This window comes from Xenopus laevis, chromosome 4S (genome assembly GCF_017654675.1).
Source record: "Xenopus laevis strain J_2021 chromosome 4S, Xenopus_laevis_v10.1, whole genome shotgun sequence".
Taxonomy (NCBI): Eukaryota; Metazoa; Chordata; class Amphibia; order Anura; family Pipidae; genus Xenopus; species Xenopus laevis.
The window spans coordinates 12,442,035-12,467,536 of NC_054378.1; the positions used below are offsets into that span (position 1 = coordinate 12,442,035).

Sequence of the window (25,502 nt, forward strand, 5' to 3'; positions counted from 1 at the left end):
TGAATGGCTGCCCCCATGGCTACACAGCAGCTTGTTAAATAAACTATAGTAGTACTTATCTGTTATCTACTGTGTATCCTGTGCTTGAATGGCTGCCCCCATGACTACACAGCAGCTTGTTTATATAAACTATAGTAGAACTTATCTGTTATCTACTGTGTATCCTGTGCTTGAATGGCTGCCCCCATGGCTACACAGCAGCTTGTTTAAATAAACTATAGTAGTACTTATCTGTTATCTACTGTGTATCCTGTGCTTGAATGGCTGCCCCCATGGCTACACAGCAGCTTGTTTAAATAAACTATAGTAGTACTTATCTGTTATCTACTGTGTATCCTGTGCTTGAATGGCTGCCCCCATGGCTACACAGCAGCTTGTTTAAATAAACTATAGTGCTGAAGCAAACACACCAGTTGTACCAGTGCAGGGCAACACTACATTATTTATTCATTCCTTAAAATTTTTATTTTTACTTTACTGTTCCTTTACTGTACTTAAACAGAGCAGGTCATTGCTTCAGTTAACACAGAGTAAATTATTAACATTTTCCCTACAGACGGGGTAACCTCAGATGTTTTTTTCCAGTGATTTTGGTTCACAAGATGAACATTTCCCAAAATATTGGTTCTCCTTTTCCATAGTGATTGAAAAGACAAAGGGGAAATATTCAACATCTATGTTTCAATTTGCTGCATCGTGGTTTATTTATTATTTATAATAGTGAGTGCACCTAGACCTTGTGCTGGGATAACACTCAGAAAGGGTCTTTCTTTGTGGGGAAAAACTGACATAGAGAAACTGAAAAATATTATTTAGGTTAAAGATGCGCTTTTATGGTGACCTCACTGAATTGTAATTGCAATATACCATACAAAGCAGGTCATCTTCAAGGTATAGGGCCGTAAAACGATTTTGCTATTGGGCCCTTCATATTTCAATAATGTATTCCTTTCCTCCGAGCTCTCAGCTAAAACACGTTTATATATATACAGTATATGTTTAATCAAGATCACTGTGATGAAATATATGAAACTGATACCGTTTCTACAGCAGCAGAAAGATCTCAGTGTTGAACTTGTTGAATTGGAGCAACATGGACCTTAACAAAGGGATTCATCAAGCCAAAAATACAGCTCACCTGTCTAGAGCAAAGACTACAAAACCCTTCCAGGCAACTGTACTAAATATTTGTTGAAATATTTGGATTATGAGCCTCTACATCAGTGATCCCCAAACAGTAACTTGTGAGTAACATGTTGCTCTCCAACCCCTTGGATGTTGCTCACAGTAGCTTAGAAGCAGGTGAATATTTTTGAATTCCAGGCTTGGAAGCAAGTTTTGGTTGTATAAAAACCAGGTGTACTGCCAAATAGAGTCTCCTGTAGGCTACCAGTCAATATAGGGGCTACCAAATAGCCAACCAGAGCCCTTATTTGGCACCCCAGGAAGTTTTTGCATGCTGTGTTGCTCGCCAACTTTTTATTTTTGAATGTGGCTCACGGGTAAAAAGGGTTGGGGACCCCTGCTCTACAGTATAAGCCGCAAAGACAGAATTGAACTCTATTCCAAGTGACTTTGCGACTTTTTCAGCAAAACAGAGTTGCCTATTTATAAATCAACAGTGGTGAGTGATATCGTTGTTGCAGTGGCATAACTACACAAATTCTTTTTGGGGCCCTCAAAATGTTTGACCAATATTTATTGAAATTGTATATTAATTAGGGCCTCTTGGGCCCCCTGCTTCCTCTGTAGTTACCCCCTGCATTGTTGATAGCACAATAGACGTTCTGGGGCAGATTTATCAAGGGTCAAATTTCGAACTCGAAATTCGACCAATTGCAATTTATTTAAAAAAAAAAAATCAAATTTGGCAAACACAGGTGAATAGGATCGACAAGAAAATTTGAATCAAATTTGATTCAAGTTTTTTCTACAAAAAAAAAACTTGAATGGCAGAAAGGCTGCAAACAACTCCAAATTGATCCCAGGACATCTTCCATAGGCTAAAACAGCAATCCGGCAGGTTCAATAGTCGAATTAGAGTTTTTAAAAAAACTCAAATCGAATTTTGACAATTCCCTACTCGAATTTCACATTTTTGCCATTAAAAACCTAGAAAATTCAAATTGAAATTTCGAATTTTCACTCTGACCCTTGATAAATCCGCCCCTAAATGTAGATAGAAAATTGTAAACAAAATCCTCATTACTTTTAGACTGTTTTGATGATTTTAATTTATCTGTAAGATAAATTAGGGATATCCAACCCACAGCCCAGTGTCTATGGAGTGCTGGGAGTTAAGCAACTGCTGGAGGGTAGGGATGGGCGAATTTGACCCGTTTCCTTCGCCAAAAATTCGCCGCTGGTGAAATGTCGCAGACGCCCATTAAAGTCTATGGGCGTCAAAATAATTTTTTTGACGCGCGTCTTTTTTTTTTTTTGACTCCCGCCGCCATACAAGTCTATGGGCGTCATTTTTTCGGTGAAACGAGGCGAAAAAATTCACCCATCCCTACTGGAGGGCTGTAGAACTTCCCAGATGTATGTTCCTCCCCCTCCCCACTAAATGGGGGCCCCAGCCTTCTCTTTTGCAAGGGGCCCCACTTTTATTTTCAACTACCTTAATTCAGTAACACACAGTAGTCATTATGGTTGGCAGCCGACACAGGACAATTAACTTCCACGCTATACTATAATTTCTACTTATTTCTATGCCAAATAATGTTGCAACACTGGGACAGCAATTGGTTAGGCGCTGAGAGTTTCTATACCGCTACAAACCTGGGGTTGCCACCCTCCCCACCCAGCAAAGTACTCAACATCTTTTTGTTTTTTCCTTTATAGAAGAATCACACCTGCCCAAAACACAAGGTGGCCTAATAAATTGGCACCACCAGTCATTGCCGTTTAAGTCAGTTTAGAGAAAGACAAAAACAAATTTCCATAAAAATATATTGAAGTATTGGAAATTGGATGGGGTCATTTGTAGAAACCTGTACGTGCATTTTTATTTTCCCATTACAAGGTTTAAATATGATGATGCAAAATGCAGTTTCATGGAGAGAATAGCAAAGTTTTACGTGGGGTTAAATCTCCCCCAAAAGAGCCTGATGAGTACAACTCCTTCCATCGCAGAACACTTTAAATACATTTTTACTGGAAGTGTGGATTTGCCGTCACATTTTGGGTGATGGAGTTAAAACTTTAGATGGATGCCATGGAAAATCCTAGTGTTCTGTAGATAACATACCTTCTCCAAAAGAGCAGTGTTAATAGTTATTAGCTTGTAATCAGTTGATAATGCCCTATAAAATGAATGTCTGATTTTACTCTGTGTTTCATAAAAGAAGTGTGTTTTGTATTTTCTTATAAACAACCCCCCTCCCACCTCAAAATAGGTCCAAACAGAAGATAGGGGGTAAGGGTCAGGGTACATAGACAGATTCAGGGAGATTAGTTGCCCGGCGACAAATCTCTTCTTCTTCGGGGCAACTAATCTCCCTGAACTGCCTCCCCTGCCTTCCCGCTGGCTAAAAAACTTCGGAGCGATTTGTTTTCCGAAGTCGCCCGAAGTTTCCTCGTCAGGCAACTTTAGAAAATTAATTGTTAGCCAGCGGGAAGGCAGGGGAGGCAGTTCAGGGAGATTAGTCACCCAGAAGAAGAGGAAATGTGTCTCCCTGAATCTGTCCATGTGCCCTGACCCTAAGGGTGAGATTTTGAGGGATACCATTTATTTGCTACCCACTTTGGGTGAAATATGGGGTAAACATGGATTCAAGGTCCTACACATGGAACAAAAGCAGGGTGACTTCTATGGCAATATGTTCATGGATCAGTCAAAGTGGAATGAGATAAGGGGTAGAAGTTGTAACTCCATGGAGCACCGCACGTTGTCACAGGCACATGATGTGCTGGAAGTTGTAGGGCTACAGTTCTGGGTGTTGCCAATGGGGCACAATTCACAGCTGCCCAAAGTGTTTTTAGCAAAGCAGCTTGTGTGCCCTAAAATGTTGTAATATCAATGAGAGGTTGACTGCATGTATAAAAGCAATATTTATGTATCCAAAAATCCAAAAAATGAGCAGCTCTGTAGGACAATAAACCCTTCCACAACAAAACAACTGGGGTGGACTACAAGATCCAGCAGTCTCAGTCAGCAAAGGGCAGTTGCAGAGCTGTGAATAACAGCCCTGTTTTATGGTCTCTTTTTGGTGAAAGATGTTTCCATGGGGTTTTACTATATTTTCTCACTGAAATGTGGCACCATAAAATAGCATAGGAGTAGGTGAATCATGTATCTCCATAGATTTCTCCTACTTTTGTAGATTTCTTCATCGTTTGTCACAGCTATCTTTTTCTTTATGAAATATGATGCCCTATCATATATAGGTCTTCCAGCAGCAGGCCTGTATATTAGGAAGGGCATAGCTGACATCCTAACCTAGTTTCGCTAGTAGAAGTTTTATTAAATTTACTAAATTACTACATTTGCCCCACCAAACAAACAAACAAACAGTCTCTTTGGACAAACAAGGGGCTCTTTCTAGTTTCCCAAATCCTATAAGATGATAAGATAGCAGCCTGAACTCACCGTAGAGATAATGGTAAACCCGTCCATCCTGCCTGCTGGTAACATCCAAAATTCTTTTAATCAGGACCTCTCTGTGACCTTGGTTCGCCTTTTTTTTCCTCTGGGTCCCAGCTCCCCTGGGGGTCAAAAAGTTTTTAAAGGGGGGTCGAAATTGAGTCACCTGGTGCTCTCCTTTGTGTGGGTTTATGGGGGAGGGCGGACGCCAATCTCACAGCCCCGATACTGAAGTTTTTCCTCTTTCTTAACCCAAGTTCCTGATTTTAGATATCTGTGAGCCAAGCACAGCACTGACCATTTATCACGCTGTGACATCACGTAAGCCTTTGCATATATATCCTTTTAGGCCGTCACACAGGAAGCCTATCCCCTTAGCTGTGTGCTGTAGGCAACTGATCAGTCCTTCCTCTCCCCCAAATACATCAGACAAATGGAACTTGCAGACCTCAGAGCATTACTCTACATTGTAGCCATCAGTAGATATATATTACATAAATATATATATATTTATACATATACTTACATATATATACATTTAAATATATATATATATATATATATATATATATATATATATATATATTGTATTTCTCTCTCTATATATACATATATGTGTGTGTGTGTGTTTGTACATGTGTTTTGCACCAAGGGGACATGCATTTTTATATAATACAGATATTACATATTTTATATTACATAAAACAGACAGAATGCACTTAGCTCTACGACTGCTTTATCCCTTCCTTACAATGGATTTAAAGTTATGGGTATTACCTAAGTATGTTGGGTGATCATTATTACCTTGCAATGCAAGAAGGTTCCAAATATCATGCAAAATCTATATAAATAATATATAAAATATTATAAATATGCGTTAAATAATGCTAAGTGATGTCATTAGTTATAATCAGTGCTTAGTGATGTCACTTGAATCACATGATTGTTGGAAGAAATAAAATGAATTAGTCCAAAATTCTTCAGACAATGACTTATTAAACTTGCATATCATATAGTGAATAATGCATCCCCTATTGTAAAATATAAAGATAGTATAATCACTGCGGATTTTTTGGCCTTGCGCTTTTATTTGGCCATGGAAAGCCGAGGTGATGTAATATTTACAGAATATTCTTGGGCCCTATTAAAAACACATACCCTACTCTGTTGTAAAATAGGGATGGTTTTAGAAGTCACCTTTATAAAAGGTCATATGTAGTGATGGACGAATTTGTTGGGCTTCTCAGAAAAATTTGCAAATTTCCCACGGAATTCGCAAAACAACGAGAAAATTGTGAAACAGGATGTTTGACGCCCGCGTCAATTCTGACGCTGGTGTTAAAGTCAATGGGCGTCCAAATAATATTGACGCGCAATGGTTTTTATGCAGACGACTTTTCCGACGCATGTCCAAAATTTTTAGACGCTGGCGAATTTTCAAGGCAGTTTCGCAAATTTATTCACCAGTGGCGAAACACAGAAGTTTGCAGCGAATTCGCCCCTAGCGAATGTATTCGCCCATCACTAGTCATATGGTCACTGGAACATCCTAATGTTTTACAGTAGGGGGAACACTATATCCTATAAATTATTGCATTAAAATATCTTTAAGAAACAAATCACCTTTTACAAGTTTTGGGGCCCTAAAACCATTTTGCTACAGGGCCCAGGAACACATGATGGTTGCAGCTTTTTAATTCAAGGGATATTCAATATGATTCACTGGATCAATGTTTTAAAGGGAAAAAATATTTTAAAGGGGGTGTTCACCTTCAAATTAACTTTTAGTATGATGTAAAGACTGATATTCCGAGATAATTTGCAATTGGTTTTAATTTTTTATTATTTGTGGTTTCTATGTTATTTAGCTTTTTATTTATTTATTTTTTCTTCTGGTTGCTATGGTCCAAATTACCCCAGTAACCATGCATTGATTTGAATAAGAGACTGGAATATGAATAGGAGAGGGTCTGAATAGAAAAATAAGTAATAAAAAGTAGCAATAACAATAAATGTTTAGCCTTACAGAGTATTTGTTTTTAGATGGAGGTCAGTGACCCCCCATTTGAAAGCTGGAAAGAGTCAGAAGAAGGCAAATAATTAAAAAATGAATAATGAAGACCAATTGAAAGGTTGCTTAGAATTGCCCATTTTATAACATACATATAAAAGTTAACCACCCTTTTAACTGTAAAACTGGACCCCACTGAGAAGGGAATATTTCTTTATACACTGCCAGAGGGTGATTTTTGTGTTTGGGGAAGTAAATACATTTTTACATAGATTCCTTCATAGTATCTCATGGCCACTTACACATATAATAACTCAGAACCATGGTAGGATAAATGAAGTGCCAGTTCCAAATGAAAAATCCCCAAAACACCTAGCCGGATCAATTTAGTTCCTGTTTCATGTATAATTCCCATAAAAAAATAAAGTGCTGTTTTTATATCATAGAACACAGGTAAATACAGTTCCAACTCCATATAAAATGCCCCAGAAAACGCCAGGATAAATACAGTGCCAATTCCACATACAGTGCTCCATTTGTGGATATGGAAGGGTTAATGTTTTTAAGGGGAGGGGCATGTATTAAGGGGTCATATTTAAAAAACTCTGTTTTCCCACACTAAAAGATAAGATGCGGTTTCCTTGTCAGATCGCCAAGCCGGTGATTGGCTGCCACTGTACAGTGCTAAGCAGGGCCACCATCAGGGGGTACAGTCGTACTAGGCCGGGGCCTAAAGGGGGGCCCAGCTGTCCTTTCTACAAATCCGTGCCTGCCGAGGTGTCGAAGACCTGAAATCCGAAAACCGGAAGCGACTAAGACCTGAAGCGTCAAAGACCCAATGCCGCAAAAAGACTCAAAGCCACAGAAGGAGCCGACAAAGAAACTGCCAAGGACAAGGAAAAAGAACCTAAGATAAACTTACTGAGCACCAATGTGTGTTTTTATTTTTACATTTTATTAAACCCCTGGCCACCAATATATTATTTTAATACTCTGTAGGCCCCTGTTCGCCAATTTTTAAAATTGCGCCCTGGCCAACAATGTTTTTTTTAATCTATATGGGAGAGGGGGAGTTTCTGGCCACCGATGTTTTTTTTTAAATTTTCTATTGGGCCTATTGTATTTTTACTTGTAAGGGGGGCCTCAGCCCTGACAACCAATGAGTGTTTAGCGCCCATGTGTGTGTGGCTTTATTACTGTTGTTTGGGGGGGGGGGGTCTAGGGTGGGGCCTATGCTGGTGGGCATGGCCCCGGGGGACGAGGAATTTTTGTCATATGGTGCCCCATGATTTCTGATAGTAGCCCTGGTTGCAGTGATGCAGCAAGAGGAACGATGGGGAGGAGGTCTTCTTTTGTCTGACCCTGTAATTAGGCACTTATAGAGTTCCTTCTTTTTGTATCACGACTGTGGCCACAGCTTCTCCTTTCCACCCCACTCACCTTTTTGAAGAATCAGAACAAGGAACGCAGGTAGCGCTATTCACTTTCACATAACTTCCTCTTTGGTTAGGAACAAGAATAGTTTTGGGAACAGTTACCTTACAGGCTACGCCATACAATGCTCTGGGACTTAACCCTTCCATGGCGGAATCCTTGGTCGAGTTATAGCCACGTACAATGAAGTGATCAAAACTATTTCCTGATAGTGGAGGCCCCAAGGCAAAAGAGACTTTGCTGGGCTTCATTATTTATATCAAGTAGGATGACTTTCTAATTATATATGAAAATATAGCAGTTGGTTTATTGTTGGGGATGCTAAGGCCCCCTAAATCTTCCTATCCTATCCAGTCTATGGCCCAAAGTGTTCCTATTGCCCTCCTATACCTGTTATCCCCTGTTCTCCATACCTACTTTGTTTGGAGCCCTGGACCCCATAAAGACAGCTCAGCCATTGCATTATTATTATAAATGTTCAGAGGCAACCTTTACCAAAATGTTGCCATCACATGAACATATAACCAGTCATGGATTAGCCAGTTTTAGGGCTAGATCAGGTTTGTTGGGTAGCTGAGCAGCCTAAACTCTGCATGGTAGGTTTAGTACCAAAATGGTAACCACCAGCCCAAGAGGTTATACTGAGGGTTAGTAGACCCTAGTAGCCTACTTGATGTAGTGCCTTGTGACTGCTCATGGTTGCACTACTATTCCATATTGTAAGCTGTATATAATATATATAGTGAATAAAGTACCCCCTCTTGTAAAATATAAGGATATTATAAGTTACTGAGGAGTTTCATGACCATATAAAAACACGAGGCCGAAGGCCGAGTGTTTTTATACAGGTCATGGAACTCCGAGGTAACTTCTAATATCCTCATATTTTACAACTGGGGGTACTTTATTAATTATAATACACAAATTTTAGTGAGTCATGTGACAGAAATTGCATCACTACTCACCGTTTATAACTGATGACATCACTACTCACCGTTTATAAGGATATAATTTACAAGATATTCATGGCTTTTGTGTATTAGATATATATATATATAACTCATCTGGAGCACTTTATTACTCAATCTGTTTGAACAAAATATTTTTTCCACTCAGGATCCACTGGAACTGTATTTGAGTACAGCTGCACCACACGGGTGAAGACCTATCTTCTAATATTGGGCAGTGGTTTAGGAGCTCCTTGACAGGCCAACTTATGCCCAATCCCTCCCCTTTAAGTCATAGCTTAAAGGAGAAGGAAAGCTACGGAGGCATTATATTGCCAATGGATTAGCTGCAATAGTGCAAGCTAGAATGGTATATTTATTCTGTAGAATGTTTTACCATACGTGAGCAAAAAGCCCTGGAAGCTCTCTCTGTTTGTTTAGGATAGCAGCTGCCATATTACCTTGGTGTGACATCACTTCCTGCCTGAGTCTCTCCCTGCTCACTCATAGCTCTGGACTTAGATTACAGCAGAGAAGGGAGGAGGGTTAAGAGGAGCAAACTGAGCATGCTCACACCCTGGGCAAGGAGGTTTAAACTAAAGACAGGAAGTCTTTAAGTCATAGCTTCAAGTATATCTAAAGCAGGAACTAGTTTTTGTCCCAAAAGAGTTGCAGTGCATAATATAACAGGGATGAGCCCAAACTTAAAAAGACTGAGGTATCGCCAAGTCTGAAACTTTTATCATTATGGCAACGATGAGCATGAACATGAAAGGGAACAAGGGTCACTGCGGCTAACCACATTCTAGTTTCCAGGGTGCGTCCCACATCTTTTAAATGTTTTTCCCAGGGGTTAGATTTGTCCCCTTGAATTGTCCAATGTTGTGATAAAGTAACCGGCTTCACAAATATGTTTCAAGTTTCCGGCAACAAGAAAACAATCGCGGGTGCTTGCTCTTTTGGCAAAACAACGTTTCGATAAAAGTGTTTTTAGGTTTTTTTTTTTATCATAGTGATATGACCTCTCAAAACTTTCTCTTGACTAAATGCCTTTCCCCATCTGAAATTGCCAGCCTGAAGGCTTATTGGGGTGCAATTCAGGGGTAATGTTTATTCCTCTCCTAGACATTCTAGAAGCACAAAATAGCGTCCAATTAAGCTAATACAGGTATAAACAGATATTGGTGTCAGGTTTAGACCAGACCCAATTCCATTGTCGCCTAACTTACTCCCTGACCTCCTCCCACCCCGATCATGGCCACATGAAGAAATAAGAAGGTACGGGGGGAGAGGGGAATGGGGGTCCATCTGGGGCATGGAGCCATGAGGACTACAGGAGGTGTGCCGGCCCCTGATGCACCATCTCTGGAGGGCCCAGACACCCCTAGTCCAATGCTGTTTCGGGCTATGGTAGGGTGTCTGCACCCTACTTTAATGCAACCATGCTTTAATTTTCCCTATAGGATAAGGGGATCCTATGAATGTTGGTCCACAGGAGTCCACAGAATTAGGCTTGCCACATGGGTATTTGTGATGGACACTGTCCTCTTGGTTCTCCCTGAGAGGAAAGGGGGATCACATATGTCATTGTGAGCCTAAGAATAAGACTTAGAAGCTTCCAACCAACCAGAACGTCAAACTCTTTGCCCCAAGTACAGGCCATAAAATAACATGGATACTGGAACTTTCTTTGAATACAGGAACAAAATGGGTTATCCTTAAAGGGATACGGTCGTGGTTTTTTTCAAACCACATCAGTTAATAGTGCTACTCCAGCAGAATTCTGGAGCCCAAACAGATTTTTTAATATTCAATTATGAAATCTGACATGAGGCTGGACATATTATCAGTTTCCCAGCTGCCCCCAGTCATGTGACTTGTGCCTGCACTTTAGGATGGATCTGGCAGGCTGTTATTTCTCCTACTTAAAGGACACGTAAACCCTCCCCCTTGAAGATGTTCTCAGAGTATTCCAAAATTCCAACCAAACCTCCTTTGTTTCACCTGTGCTGTTGTTTTTTCTCTTAGGGCATCTAAACCCAAGAACCTTTTATGTGTAGTGCCATCAACTGCACTTTGGATGGGCACCCAACAGATAGTTGGTTCTTCACATATAACAAAGAGGCACATGATTAATAACAAAACATGAAATGTTAGGAGTAGCAGCTTTGTGGGTTATTGAGTAAAGAAGGGGAAAAGTGTCTGTAAGGCATTGAGAAGCCCTCAGTGGCCCTCCCACTCAATTCATTGCATTCTGAAATCATCTGAATGGGGAAGTTAGGCCCACGCACTCAGTATTTAAATGCTCATTTTAGGAGCACAGTTTTGGACTGGGCTCTCTGGGGTTAACTTGAGGACCTGAAACTGAAAGTCTACACTCAAAAAACTTAGGTGTAGACAGTGCTTAATATAAAAGATGTCATATGGACCTAGGTGGAAAGGGCTGATGGTAACTGTCCTTGGCTGGAGCCCACCAGGAGAAACACTAAACTCTGGTAGGTCAGTGTGACCCAGAATAACAAAAATCAAGTGGAGGATTGCACACTCAAGTTGAAAAAATAAAAAGCATTTATTACATCAAAAGAAAAAAGTTACAAAAAATATACCAAAGTAAATAGCATCATTAGCCCAACACGTTTCGGGCATGGTGGTCTTCCTCAGGGCCCAAGAAATAGAAAAAAATAAATAAATAATAAATAAAAAAAAGGCAGGACCTTGAGGGGAGGGCAAGCAAGATCCAAAAACCTGATGCACAGCGTTGGACTGGGCTGGCGAGACACTAGGAAAAAACCCATGGTTCCCCGCTGGCCCAGCCCCCCGACCTCGGGGCCCTCAAATAAAATTAATCGCGGCTCCATTAGTGCATGTGTGTTGGCATTGGCACATGAGCACTGACGTTCAGGCATATGCACAGAGCGGGACTGGTGGTTAGTAACCCAGTGGGCCCCCCCATGTCCAGTCCGAACCTGCTGATGCAACTTACTTTATATAATTTAGCACAATGCATCTTGACTCCCTTTGTAGCGCCTAGCTCTGTGTGGCACAGTTCTTTAAAGGAGAACTAACCCCTAAAACTGAATGTGGCTAAAAATGCCATACCATACTGTATAGTGAACATATTGTACCAGCCTAAAGTTTGAGCTTGTCAATAGCAGCAATGATCCAGGACTTCAAACTTGTCACAGAGGGTCACCATCTTGGAAAGTGTCTGTGACACTCACATGCTCAGTGGGCTCTGATTGGCTGTTGAGAAGCTAAGCTTAGGGCTCGTCACTAATTATCCAGCAGAAAATGAGCTTCCCTGGCTGTAAGATAAGCTGATGCTACAGGTTTGCTGATTATTAAATTCTGATGCTAATTGCACTGATTTCTGTGCTGCCATGCAGTAATTATCTGTATTAATTACTAATCAGCCTTATATTGTGACATTTCTATTCTGTGTGTACTGTATATTGTGAGTGGCTCCCTAAGCTCAGTAAGTGACAGCAGCACAGAGCATGTGCAGTGAATCAGCAGAAAAGAAGATGGGGAGCTACTGGGGCATCTTTGGAGACACAGATCTTTACTGCTGTGGTTGCCTTGGGCTGGTACAGAAGCACAAAACATAATGTAAAACATTTCCAACCTATGCCTTCAGTTAGGCTTTAGTTCTCCTTCAACTCTCCATTATAGAGCTCACAAAGTTGAAAATGACAGCCAACTTGCACCTACTATGTTACGGGTGCGCATTTGGCCAGCGCATGGACACCCTATTCATACCTGGTATTTGCACCTCCTTTAAAAACGCTTAGGTAGAAGCACATTGAGGCGCATGGTGCATGGTCAGCGGATCTAACAAATGAACTCTTTGTATGGTATAGACCAGGGGTCCCCAACCTTTTTTACTTGTGAGCCACATTTAAATGTAAAAAGAGTTGGGGACCAACACAAGCATGAAAAAGTCCCTTGGGGTGACAAACAAGGGCTATGATTGGCTATTTGGTCGTCCCTATGTGGACTGGCAGCCTTCAAAAGACTCTACTTGGCACTAGACTTGGTTTTTAATCCATTAAAACTTGCCTCCAAGCCTGGAATTCAAAAATAAGCACCTGCTTTGAGGACCCTAAGAGCAACATCCAAGAGGTTGGAGAGCAACATGTTGCTCACGAGCTACTGGTTGGGATCACTGGTATAGACACTAGTATTTTAAAACAATTTGCAAACAGGCATCACTTTGGAAGTCAGGATGGAAGATGAATAGGGGAGGTCCTAATTAGAAGGGTAAGTGGTGCCAAATAAGTACAACAACAACAGTCAGTTTTATGGTTGCCAGGGTCAGTGGAATAGAAGTGCAACCTGACAATCCAGTACTGTTAAACCAATACCATGGGGGCAAATTTGCTAAAGGGCGAAGTGACTAACGCTGGCGAAAATTTGCCATTTCGGTAAGTAATTTCAGTACTTCGCAGATTTACTAAAGGGCGCAGGTGTAACTTCACTAGCGAAAGAGACTGACGCTGGCGCTCATTCACACTTAATCGCCGGGCGAAAAAATAAGCTGGCGTCTTTTCCTTTTTTTAGGGTGATAGGCTTCAAAAGAGCGTAATTTTTTTTTGGGGTAACCGGCTTCCCCCCTCTACATTTCCTAACATACGGCACATAAACTATACACTGGGCTCATGTGTAGGGCAATATAACAACTTTATTTCATTTTATTAAGGTTCCCTGGACTTGTGTAGTGTAATGTATTTGCTGCAACATATACGTCCATTCAACTTTAACTAGCCAACACTAGCGCAACTTCGCTCTGCGTGCCGAATTAACGCTAGCGCAACTTCGCCAGCGTTCGACGCCATGGACGCAACTTCGCATGTTAGTGAATTGGCATTGTCTGAGCGAATTTTCACCTGGCGAAGTTTCGCCGCTTAGTAAATTTGCCCCAAAGAGTTTACACTTAATACAAATATACAACATTGAGATTTGTGTTATAGAAATAAAATAATCGGAAATGAGCATATTTGGCAGAACCCCGATCCAAGGGGGCCACAGTATAAAACCGCTGAAGATATTGAAACACCAATAAGGTCAGCCTACCTTAAGTGGCACTGCGCTCCATTTGCAGTTCATTTTGTTCTCTCCACCAATCAAATCACAGCCATTAGCCACTCTCTATAGAAGGCCCTTCCAGTCCTTGGTCCTGTTGTATCTGAAGCCCCCCAAGATCCAGCAAGAGACCCTAAGACCCAGCCCTACTCCCCAGCTCCATACTGGGGACACAAAGAAAAGGTTGCTTTTAAATTTAAAGGGGGAAGTGCGTTGACTTCCCTTATATTGTTACGGAAAGTACTAACTTCTCTCTGCCATTACTTCTCCTAACTAGCCCCTGTGCAGCAATACATGCATCGCTGTGTGTCAGGAAAGGGCTTGTTGCATCGGAGAGTACAGCCTGGTTACTAGGTGATAGTGATGGATACACTGACTATGTTCATGGAAGACCACTGGAGCACCAACCCTTTTTAAGGGGCGTTTCAACTTTCAGTATGTTATAAAATGGCTTATTATAAGCAACTTTTCAATTGGTCTTTGTTATAAATTTTTTTCTATTATTTTCCTTTTTCTCCGGACTCTTTCCAGCTTTCAAAAAGAGGTCACTGACCCCCATCTAAAAAACAAATGCACTGTAAGGCTTCAGATTAGTGATGAGAGAATCTGTCCCGTTTCGCTTCGCAGAAAAATAAGCGAAGCTTCAAAAAAATTTGTGAAACAGCGAAAAATTTGTGAAAAGCATTGAAGTCAGAAATTCTCACTCCAAGTGAATTAAAGGCAACAGACATTTTTTCTTATGTCAATTTTTTTCGTCTCGGCGACAATTTTGTCTCTGCGGCTTTTGTGCCTCTGCAACTTTTTTGTCCAAATGCATTAAAGTCAATGGCGACAATTTTTATGTGCGCGACATTTTTTGTCGCAGCAACAATTTTGTTGTGATGACTTATCTGCAAATTTTTCCGTGGTGATATTTTGCCACAGTTTCGCGGAAAAAAATTGCAGATGGAGAAATACAGAATGTCCCTGCAAATCCATGCCTGGAATAAATTTGCTACAGATATATTGTTATTGCTACTTTTTATTACTCATTCTTCTATTCAGTAGTTTCCTATTCATATTCCAGTCTCTTATTCAAGTCAAGGCACGGTTGCTAGGGGAATTTGGATCCTAGAAACCAGATTACTGAAATTACAAACTGGAGAGCTGCTGAATAAAAAGCTAAATAACTCAAAAACCACAAATAATAAAATAATATTTGCTAATTGGCTCACAATATCACTCTCTACATCATACTAACAGACTGTACATGTTAAAGGGGATGTAAACCCAAAAATAGTGTTTTGCAGAATAAAAGAAAATGTTAATTCTATGCAACTTTCCAATGCACCTCTGTTACACATGTTCAATGGACTTCAAGTTATTTGTAACGGCAATGACTATTAAAGCATTATTTTCTTTCATTAGGCAAAATTTTCATTATGGGTTTATAGCCCCCTTTCCTATTTTGAAGGGTTTTAAACTCTGAAACCGACTAACAGCATGCACCATGTAAGTAAGTAATGAACAGCCTTTTCGCCTCTGTTGTCTTTTTTAACTATTTTGATTTTGTTCAGCAGCTCTCCAGTTTGGCAATTCAGCTGCTATCTGGTTGCTAGGGTCTGATATACCCTAGCAACCAGGCAGTGGCATGAATGAGAGACTGGAATATGAATAGTAGGGGGGCTGAATAGGAAGTTAAGGAATAAGAAGGAGCAATAACAATAAAATTGAAGCCTTGCAGGTTCAATGAACGCCATTTGAGGACCAATTGAAAAGTTGCTAAGAACAGGCCGTTCTAGGACATACTAACTTAAAGGTGAAATACTGCTGTGGACCAAAGCAGTTAAGAGGGGTTTATGGGAAGTGTACTATAAGCAAAAATGGATGACCCCCATTCACTGTGCTGAATTAGCTCATATAGGGTCTCCAGTGAAACAGGAGCAGGCATCATTCTTAGTAATTACTTCCCCTTTACTTTCCTCTTTCTATAAATGTTTATATGGCCACAGTCTCGAGGCAGCAAACCGCCGCTTCCAGTAAGAATGTGACACAATCCTCTCTCAAAAACCATCACATGACTGAGACCAAACTGGCCCCTGTTCTGGCCCTGGTTGTGGCCTTGCTAGGCTCATGGCTGCCCTTATGACTAAATAGCCATGGAAAAAATACCCTCATTATCAGACCTTCCTACAGTCACATCTAGCATCTGGGAGGATCCAAGCCATGCAGGGGACTGGCATTTGATGAGCACATGGGAGCTTTAACGTTGCCTTTACTATTCCGTAACGAGTGTGTTTGGCAGGGGACACTGGGTATTCTGAGCCATACCACTAATTACTTGTCCTTGTGGCTCTGAGGGTTTCTCTGTTCAGGTCTGTGTGCACCTTATCTCACACTAGCAGCTTCCTTGTTTAACCTCAAATCCCACATTCACCACTATAGACAGAATTACAGCGTACAGCAGCGACTGTCACACACCTTGTGGCCCCCAGCAGCTTCTTAACCACGGGGAGTGGGCTCAGGCACTAAAGTACAGGAACAAACAGGGGCTTCTTTACGACTGCTCCGGATGCAAATGTAAGAGGATAAAGGGTTGCAGGATACACAGACAATAAAGCTAGGGTTGTCACCTCTCCCATTTTGAACCAGACAATTAGGGGTTCAAAAACTGCCATCCAGGTTTCACGGTTCTGCCAGACTGACTAAAATTAAGCCAGTCCCTGTCTGACTTGTCTAGCCCACTAGAGAGAGTGTAATAGACAGACAGTGTAGCACAGAGAGAGCAGGACATATAGACAGTGTAGCACAGAGAGAGCAGGACATATAGACAGTGTAGCACAGAGAGAGCAGGACATATAGACGGTGTAGCCAAATCCCTGTAGTGCCAAAAGTGCATGAGACAGAGGGAACAGACAGTAATTGGGGATAAGAGGAGGGATGACTCAGTGGGAGTTCAGAGGGGCACATGGCTAGTTAGGCAGAGGGCAGTTATGAATGTGCAAAGGGATGTGGCAAGCAAGAAATGCGGCATAAGAAGTGTCGGACCGGGACACCAGGGGCCCACCCAAAAACCGTAGACCAGGGACCCACTCAATACCAATCTTCCTCTCCTCACCTCTATTCCCCTAGTCTTTTTTCTTTACATACTATAATCTATTATTTTATCTATTTTGCCTCTTTATTCTCATAGAAATAGGGAATGACCATGAAATAGGCCAAATGTTTAGCAGCATGAGGGGCCACTGACACCTGAGCCCACCGGGAGTTTTCCTGGTATCCCTGTGGGCCAGTCTGACAATGTGCAAAAGGAAAGGGGAGGGGAATAAAGAGAGGAATGACCATGAAATAAGCCACATGGTTAGAAGCAAGAGGGCCCACTGACAGCTGGGTCCACCGGGAGTTTTCCTGGTATCCCGATGGGCCAGTCCCGACACTGATCAAGAACCAAGGGTCCTTGTTCACTTCTGAACCCTCCAGAAACTACTGCACCTGCTGAGCCCAACTTAATGAAAAGACCTCGTAGGCAATACAGGAATGCTAGAGTCCCATTCTGAAGAGAAAGAATTTATATACACTTAAATCAGGGATATCCAACCTGCAATCCTCCAGCTGTTGATAAACTTCAACTCCCAACCCACCTGCTTATAGCCTGCATGGCTCTGGGATGCAGAAGTTTGCAGATCAGCTGCAGCTGGAGGGTCTCAAACTACAAGAAGTGACTGTCTACAGCTTTTCTCTGGGTGAGATATTCTTTGTTTTGGAAAAAAACACTGCTCGTCTCTCCAAGGCAGATGCCAGAGACGAAGTGACTCCCAGGCTGACATTTTCTGGCATTGACTTTATGATTCACATTCTCAAAAAAACAAGGTCTTAAAAAAACAAAAGAAGGTATAAATATATGTGATGAGTAAGAGTAAAATTCCATGCTTAAATCCTTGGCTAAAAAGCTGTGATCGGATACCACTTCCCCTTTTCTCTCCAAGTCGGTTGCATAAGAAACTATCAGAATGAGTCAAAAATCCCCCCGCTTCCCCTCTTCTCCAGCATGTCCACCATTCACAGAATTCTTTTTTTGGGAGAGTTATTTTTAAACAAAAAAGATTGTGGTTCTTTGTGTTAGAGAATCCTTGTAAGGATTTATAAGTATTTTTTGACTTGTTAACCATCTACCACCATATATAGCAGGGCATATGTCAATCCTATACTGAGCCCTGTACCCCCTTCACAACTCCCAGTCATCTTGTACATCTCCCTGTATCGGCTGCTTATTCAGCAATAAGAAATTACTCACTGTATCCTGCTATATTGCTGGGGGATCCTTAACTGAGAACGACTTGGGGATTTTTGTGGATAACACGTTGTGCAACTCTAGGCAGTCACTCAGTTGCTACTAGTGCAAATAAAGTACTGTTTTTCATTAAAAAAAAAGGGTATTAACTCAAGGGATGGAAATGTGAGTTTGCCTTTTTATAGGTCCCTGGAGAGAGTACAGACATGTGCAACTAAACTGGTAAAGGAATGCAACACGGCACGGTTAGGGTTGTTTGCTCTGGTGAAAGGGCCAGGGGTGCTTCGCCAATGAGGCGAGTTGAGGCTGTCGCCTCAGGCGGCAGTGCCCCACTAGGTACCAGGGCCGATCCTGGTACTTTAAGAGCCGAATTTCCGGTTTTCAACCCGGAAATTCGGCTCTTCTAGAGCAGAGAGCTGAGTTAGACTCTCTGCGCTAGCATACTGGCCCTCTCTGCCACCTCGTGGACCCCCCTGGACCCCCTCAGGCGCAAAAAGGTAAGCGCACGGGGGAGGGTGGGGGCAGCAACAACTGCTGCTGCCTCAGGCAAATATCAGGGGTCTTTTTTCCCCATAGAAAAGACCAAAGAATCAGAAGCCACCCCTTTAGACGTGATAAACTGAGTTTTCCTTTGATGCCGCATAGGGGGCAGGCCCAGATTTGTGGCGAGGGCAACGAAGTTTTAGCCCAGCCGCATTAAGAACTCAGCGTTCCTGCGATGCGCTCACATGGGCGTTTTGCACGGACTGTGCCGCTAGGCGATAGGTCCATGAGGCCTCGCAGCGCTGCGGATGCAAATCCGGCCCTGATAGGGGTGCTTCAAGGTGAAAACCGGGGAATGCTGTGCTGTTGGGTGATGGCAGATTCTATTTAAAAGTGGCTTTGATAATTTCTTAAATAAGCACAATATCAAGGGCTTTTTGGATCTTAAGATTTACAGTTAGTTAGTATTGGTATTGATGTATATAGTGTATGTGAGTGTATAAATAGGTCTGTATATTTACAGGTCTGGACTGTAAGTCAATATGTAAGTTTTTAGTGATATGCCATAATAATAGCAAAGCAAAGGAGTGCTGTAGGCAGTTGCTCAATCCCATAGAGAAGAATGGACAGCATTCAAACTTCCAGTGCTGCAAAGGCTCTATGAATCTACTGTGGCTTAAATGTGGCTGTAGCAATTTTTTGGGGAAACAATGCCACCAACAGGATATATGGTACTGCTAAAATATTATAATTGGGTCAGTATTTCTTTAATGAGTCACTGTGCCTTTATGGCAAGTCAATTTTGGTCATTTGATGCTGTGGGTCATCGGAGTTACTGTCCTAGTTCTGCTGGCACACTAGTACGAGTACAGGACCTATTATCCAGAATGCGCGACACCTAAGGTTTTCCAGATAACAGATCTTTCCATGATTTGAATCTTCATACCTTAACTTAAGTCTACTAGAACATCATGTAAACATTAAATAAACCCAATAGGCTGGTTTTTCTTCCAATAAGGATTAATTATATCTTAGTTGGGATCAAGTACAAGCTACTGTTTTATTATTATAGAGAAAAAGGAAATCATTTGGATGATTAGTATAAAACGGAGTCTATGAGAGACAGCCTTTCTGTAATTAGGAGCTTTCTGGATAATGGATCCCATACCTGCTATCCCTTGCTCTGCCTTCTGTTAACCATACCTCCAAACATTTTGGAAGTAAAAAGAGGGACAAAAAATTTTTTCCGCACGTAGTTTCTGTGGCCACACCCCCTAATTACCATGTTTGTTTTACAAAATTTGGCAGGTTATGAAAGTTTGAAAATATTTCTCCTTATCTAAACTGTGTTTTTGTGTCTCAAAATTGTTACAAAGTATCTAAATTGCACCTGTTAGCTGTTCTGGGCTCTCTGCTAAAAGCCAATTAAGTGAGAAACTTTGTTTCTTTTTCTGGCTGTTCAGTGCAGAGAAAAGAGGGACTTTCCAGTACAAAAAAGGGACTGCGGGTTGAGCTGTCAAAAGAGGGACTGTCCCTCCGAAAAAGGGACAGTTGGGAGGTATGTGTTAATACACTGGTATAAATTTGTCCTGCCATCACACTGATATGGCAGGAATGGCTGGAAAGACAGGCTGAGCAGTAACAGGGCAAAACTGAGAACAACTGTTGACTAATCTGGTAAATGGTTTGTTGGGAGTCAAGGGAAAAAACGGGGAAAAGAAAGAACAAGGAAGGTGCAAGCCAAATGCACTCAGAGTTTTAATGTGTGTATTGTGCCTGGCATTAATGTAACACCTACCCAGGTTACCCTAGACAGGAATTAGGTGAAAAGCTGTAAAAAAAACCTATGGAGAGTATGAGAATCATCAAAAATTCAAAAGTTAAAAAAACATTTATTAGGACAAAAAGGACAGCCTAACACGTTTCATGTCTAACAGAGCACTTACTCATAGGCTTAAGTGCAAGGCTCCCTTAGCACTTTGTGCCCAAATGTACCTTCTCTTGCAGGTTGTTGCCCCTACTTGGACCATATGGCAATTGACTGCCTGGTATTTGACTACTTGCTCCACTGGAAAGAGTTAAATCAACTGGCAGCATAGCCTGGCCCTGGGGTCATTCTCCTCTGAATAAATACAGCTCTGTAGATCAGCTTGAAAACAAGAAAAAGGAGAACTAAGTATTGGGCAACTTATTCTGCAACACAGAATAATGAAGCCAGCAGCTATTCTTTTTGTTATATTTACAGAGGGAAGAGTGCATTTTTAGTTAAAGGAACAATGTGATTTGAAAGGTTGTTGGACTGATCGGAAATTATATTTACAGATGAGAATTATTTTTAGTTAAATGAACATACCATAAGAATGTAACTGAACAAGGCACAATGTTGCTTTTTTTAGGGGCCCCTGGAATAATGGGGTCAAAATACTTTATGGCACAAACTCACCACTCATCGCCAAGAGCAATGTAGGTTTATTTGGAGCTGGGGGGACCTTCTCATTGCATGACCTGCCATTGGAGGCCAATGAAACCCAAAGTCTAGAGCAGGGGTCCCCAACCTTTTTTACCCGTGAGCCACATGCAAACGTAAAAAGAGTTGAGGAGCAACACAAGCATTTAAAAGTCCCGTGGGGTGCCAAATAAAGGCTGTGATTGGCTATTTGGTAGACTCCTATGTGGACTGGAAGCCTACAGAAGGCTCTACTTGGCACTATACATAGTCTTTATGCAAGTAAAACTTGACTCCAAGCCAGGAATTCAAAAATAATCACCTACTATGAGGACACTGAGAGCAACATCCAAGGGGTTGGAGAGCAACATGTTGCTCACGAGCTACTGGTTGGGGATCACTGGTCTAGAGCGTAAGAGAAGCAGCCCTCTCTCTGGCACGAGTCTAGCCCTGACAGCAGGCCGTTAAGCCATTGCCACACAGGAAGCAGATTTTTGGAGCGAGCCCACGGTTTCACAAACTGGCGTTTTACTCAAGTGACGGGTTGTATTGCAAAGTGAGCATATCTTAAAGATTCTGCCTAAAGATCATGTTTAAGTAATGATGATTACAATGGGCAATGCCGACAGTCATGTGCTCACATCAGCTTGGGTTTAAAGGCCAAGGAAAGCCTAAAGCACTTGGTGTGCCAATTTGTTAGGTACCCGTCACTTCACATGGTGCTACTTTAAAAAACAGTTTGGGGTCCTTCCCTCCATAGTATTGCTTACTCCTAAAGAACTTGGTGTGCCAATTTGTTATGTACCCCGCTTTTTCATCAGTCTAACAAATTGGACTCTCCAATGTTTTAGGTTTTTATTGTCCCTTAAAAACTGCTTGGTGGTCACCCAAAAGCACAGGGAAATACAATTCCTTATTCCCAGCACACTCTGATGCCTTGGCAGTCTTTGGCTTTAAAGGGCTGAAGGTGTGACAATCCTAGAGTCCTGGTTTATATTATGACAGGGCCCAAAAAATCTCTTTTGCCCAAATCCACATCCTATCTAAAGATGGAAGGGCTCAGTGCTGCTAGAGTCAGCCATGGGAAAATGAAGTTACATTGGGCATGTCTTCCATAATATATATTATCTTAACCTATAAAAGGACTTGTAACTTTGGGCCCAGAGGGCAGAGAGAACAATTTGGTCCATGAGCAGCAGCACCAGCCCAGGCTGGGTGTAATGTGGCCCCATGATGGATATAAAAGAGTCGATGGGAATTGTCCTACAAGAGTGTCTGTTTGGGATTTTCCCTGGTACCCTGTTGGTCTAGTAGGTCCAGAAACTGGGGCATGAAACAACATGAAAGATGAGCCTTTGTAAAACCATCTGAAATTTGCACTCAGGCTTTCTGTTGTTGCATTGTAACATTTGCAGGACCATTAGCTGCAGGCGTTTCAGGCAGGTTCCAATAACAACAACGGGGTTACTGTTGTGGGTTTGGACAGATGGTGGGTGCAGTTTTTGGTATTGCCAGACCTGCTACCTTGAGTCCCTGCTTATTACCTTCTGAAAGGGGATGGAAGAGAAGCAGAGATAATGGTTACAGAAATGTAGAGCAAAATGTTCTACTGGACCCAACTTGACCCTACATATATCTATCCTCTACCTGCTTAATTACCACAGTGCACTGCAGGGACCCACAATGACCTACTGTACATGCCTACATGGATCTTCTTCAGGGATCTCAAATGATTTGAACCAAAGCACTTTGCAACATGATGAGGATGAGAAGCATGGAGGGTTGGGAACAAGATACTGGTAAGGAGAGAGAATAAAATTCTGTGTATGCAGATTCCCATAAGAGCCTCACTGACTTGGATGGATTCTGTTCTCAAGCTATCCTTGGTCACGAGTACCTTGGCCTTGAGGGCAGAGTCACCTGCTTGGATGTAAGAGCAGTTCTTTGTTATTCTATGCTGTGGTGCAATATCACTATGCTCTCCTACCGGTGGCTCCCTTTTTACAAGTCTACAAAAACCCTATGATTTCTTTGTTTGGGGTTCTAACTCTTTTTGGGTTCAGAATCCATGGAGCATGTGCCAAATAAACGTTGTCTTTTATCTCAAGTGGCCTCTCTAACTGAATTTCTACAACTTTGACATGAGGGTCAAGGGTAATAAAAAAAGAGTCCTGAACCCCAGAATCAATGAAACTCTGGTTATAGAGTTATACCACTGCCAAAATGGGACTAAAGAGACTTTATGAAACTGTGTAGGAGGAGGGTAGTTACATTAGCACATAAAGTGCCTACACCCGTTGCCATGGCAGAAGGCAACATATCTCAGTACATAACGGAATAAAGCAGAAGTTCTGAAAATAAATCCTTTTACATCTGCTATATAAATTCAAATGTAATTGTTAGTGAAGAAATCTGCACTGATCTGGGCAAGGCATTAATAAAGTCCGATAATATCACAGATTCTTTTTTCTTTGTGATCAAGACATGACAAGTTTAAAGGGCATGTAAATTCCCAAATGTATTTTTGCCATTCAGAGCAGCTCTCCCATACATGTTCTTTCAACTCTTCGGTGGGTTTGAAGTTGTTTGTAAATGTAACAGAGATGGCATGCAGCATTTGTTTTGGCTCTTGAACTGTTGGTTCTGGCTATTGAAATAATAGCAGTAGCAGAAGATGCTAATCACAATGTCTTGCAAGCTTCTTCACAGACCTGTTATCGGCTGGCCTTTTGTATCAGGAGTCAGAACCAGCATTGCAGTGAATGGCAAGGATCAGACAGATACAAAAGGTTCCTTTAAAGGGATACTGTCATGGGAAAACTTGTTTTTTTCAAAACACATCAGTTAATAGTGCTACTCCAGCAGACTTCTGCACTGAAATCCAATTCTCAAAAGAGCAAACAGAATCTTTTATATTCAATTTTGAAATCTGACATGGAGCTAGACATACTGTCCGTTTCCCAGCTGCCCCAGTCATGTGACTTGTACCTGCACTTTAGGATGGAACTACTTTCTGGCAGGCTGTTATTTCTCCTGAATCCGTCTCAGTGGGACTTGGCTTTTACTATTGAGTGTTGTTCTCCAGGGAGCTGTTATCTTGTGTTAGTGAGCTGCTATCTGGTTACCTTCCCATTGTTCTTTTTTTAGGCTGCTGGGGGGGGGAGGGGTGATATCACTCCAACTTGCAGTACAGCAGTAAAGTGTGACTGAAGATTATCAGAGCACAAGTCACATGACTGGGGTAACTGTGAAACTGACAATATGTCTAGCCCCAGCACTATTAACTGATGCGTTTTGAAAAAAACATGTTTTCCCATGACAGTATCCCTTTAATATGTGGAATGGAGAGTGCAAAGTGCAACATGTGTGCACGTCCCGATCCCTCCATGTTTTGCTCCCTGCCTTATACATATAAGAATTGCTACCCGGTTCTGTGCTCCAAAACAGTGCAGAGACCTTTGTTCTATTGCATCATGCTGGTTTTTACTAACGGCTATATGGTTCCAAATAAGACCGGTGGCAGCCCATACTTTACAGTTTTTGTTTGGCGTTTGTCCGACAGTCTTATTGCTCCTGGGCAATGCCAAGCCAAATGGCACGGGTGCCCAAAGTAGATTTCTTCAGCGGGTCGGGTACCCTACAGGAGTAAGATTATTGGATGCGGGTATGGATGCTGGTGTGAGGGGTGCTGATCGGGTTGTGGATAAGGAGGTAAAAATGTGGGTTGTGGGCAGGACTGGACTGGGAGTCAAAATAGGCCGTGCCATTTCTAGTACTCAGAGGCCCAAACAGCCTCCACCAGCCCACTTAATAGTCACTTTCTATGGCATCTTACAGTTGCCCCTCTGGCATTTGCCAGAACTCACAGATTGCCAGTCCAAGCCTGGTTGTGGGTCTGGATTGCACGTTGCAGCATTGAGCCTAATCCTACCGCATGCTCAGCCATCAGTGGAGGTACATGACATGAACTAGGGGTAGGTAGGCAGTAAAGGTATGTACCTAGCACCTCCACCATTGGCCCTAGACACATATCTCTTTTGCCTCCCCCTAATTCCAGTCCTGTTTCTGAGTATCCTGACAGCTTGTTTCTATGTGACTGTTGGTTCCAACCCTTGATTTCCGTCTGTACAGAATGCTCGGGACCTGGGGTTATCCGGATAGCGGATCTTTCCGTAATTTGGATCTTCATACCTTTAGTCTACTAAAAAAAATCATGTAAACCTTAAATAAACTCAACAGGCTGA

The 25,502-nt window shown here is 41.9% G+C and overlaps 1 protein-coding gene across 3 annotated transcripts in view; it reads right to left on the minus strand.

Annotated features, from left to right (window-relative positions):
• The window catches only part of spi1.S (Spi-1 proto-oncogene S homeolog), a 33,023-nt gene extending 18,708 nt beyond the window's left edge, over window positions 1-14,315 (minus strand). Inside the window, exon 1 of one of the 3 annotated variants that reach the window (XM_018260190.2) lies at window positions 14,051-14,315. In XM_018260190.2, coding sequence (XP_018115679.1) covers window positions 14,051-14,083 — 33 coding nt within the window. In that variant the 5' untranslated portion in view covers window positions 14,084-14,315. Of the gene's footprint in view, window positions 1-4,591; window positions 4,894-14,050 lie in introns of those variants that run through there. The other 2 variants (XM_041562004.1, XM_018260189.2) reach the window with 2 other exon arrangements.
• Window positions 14,316-25,502: the final 11,187 nt, after the last annotated feature.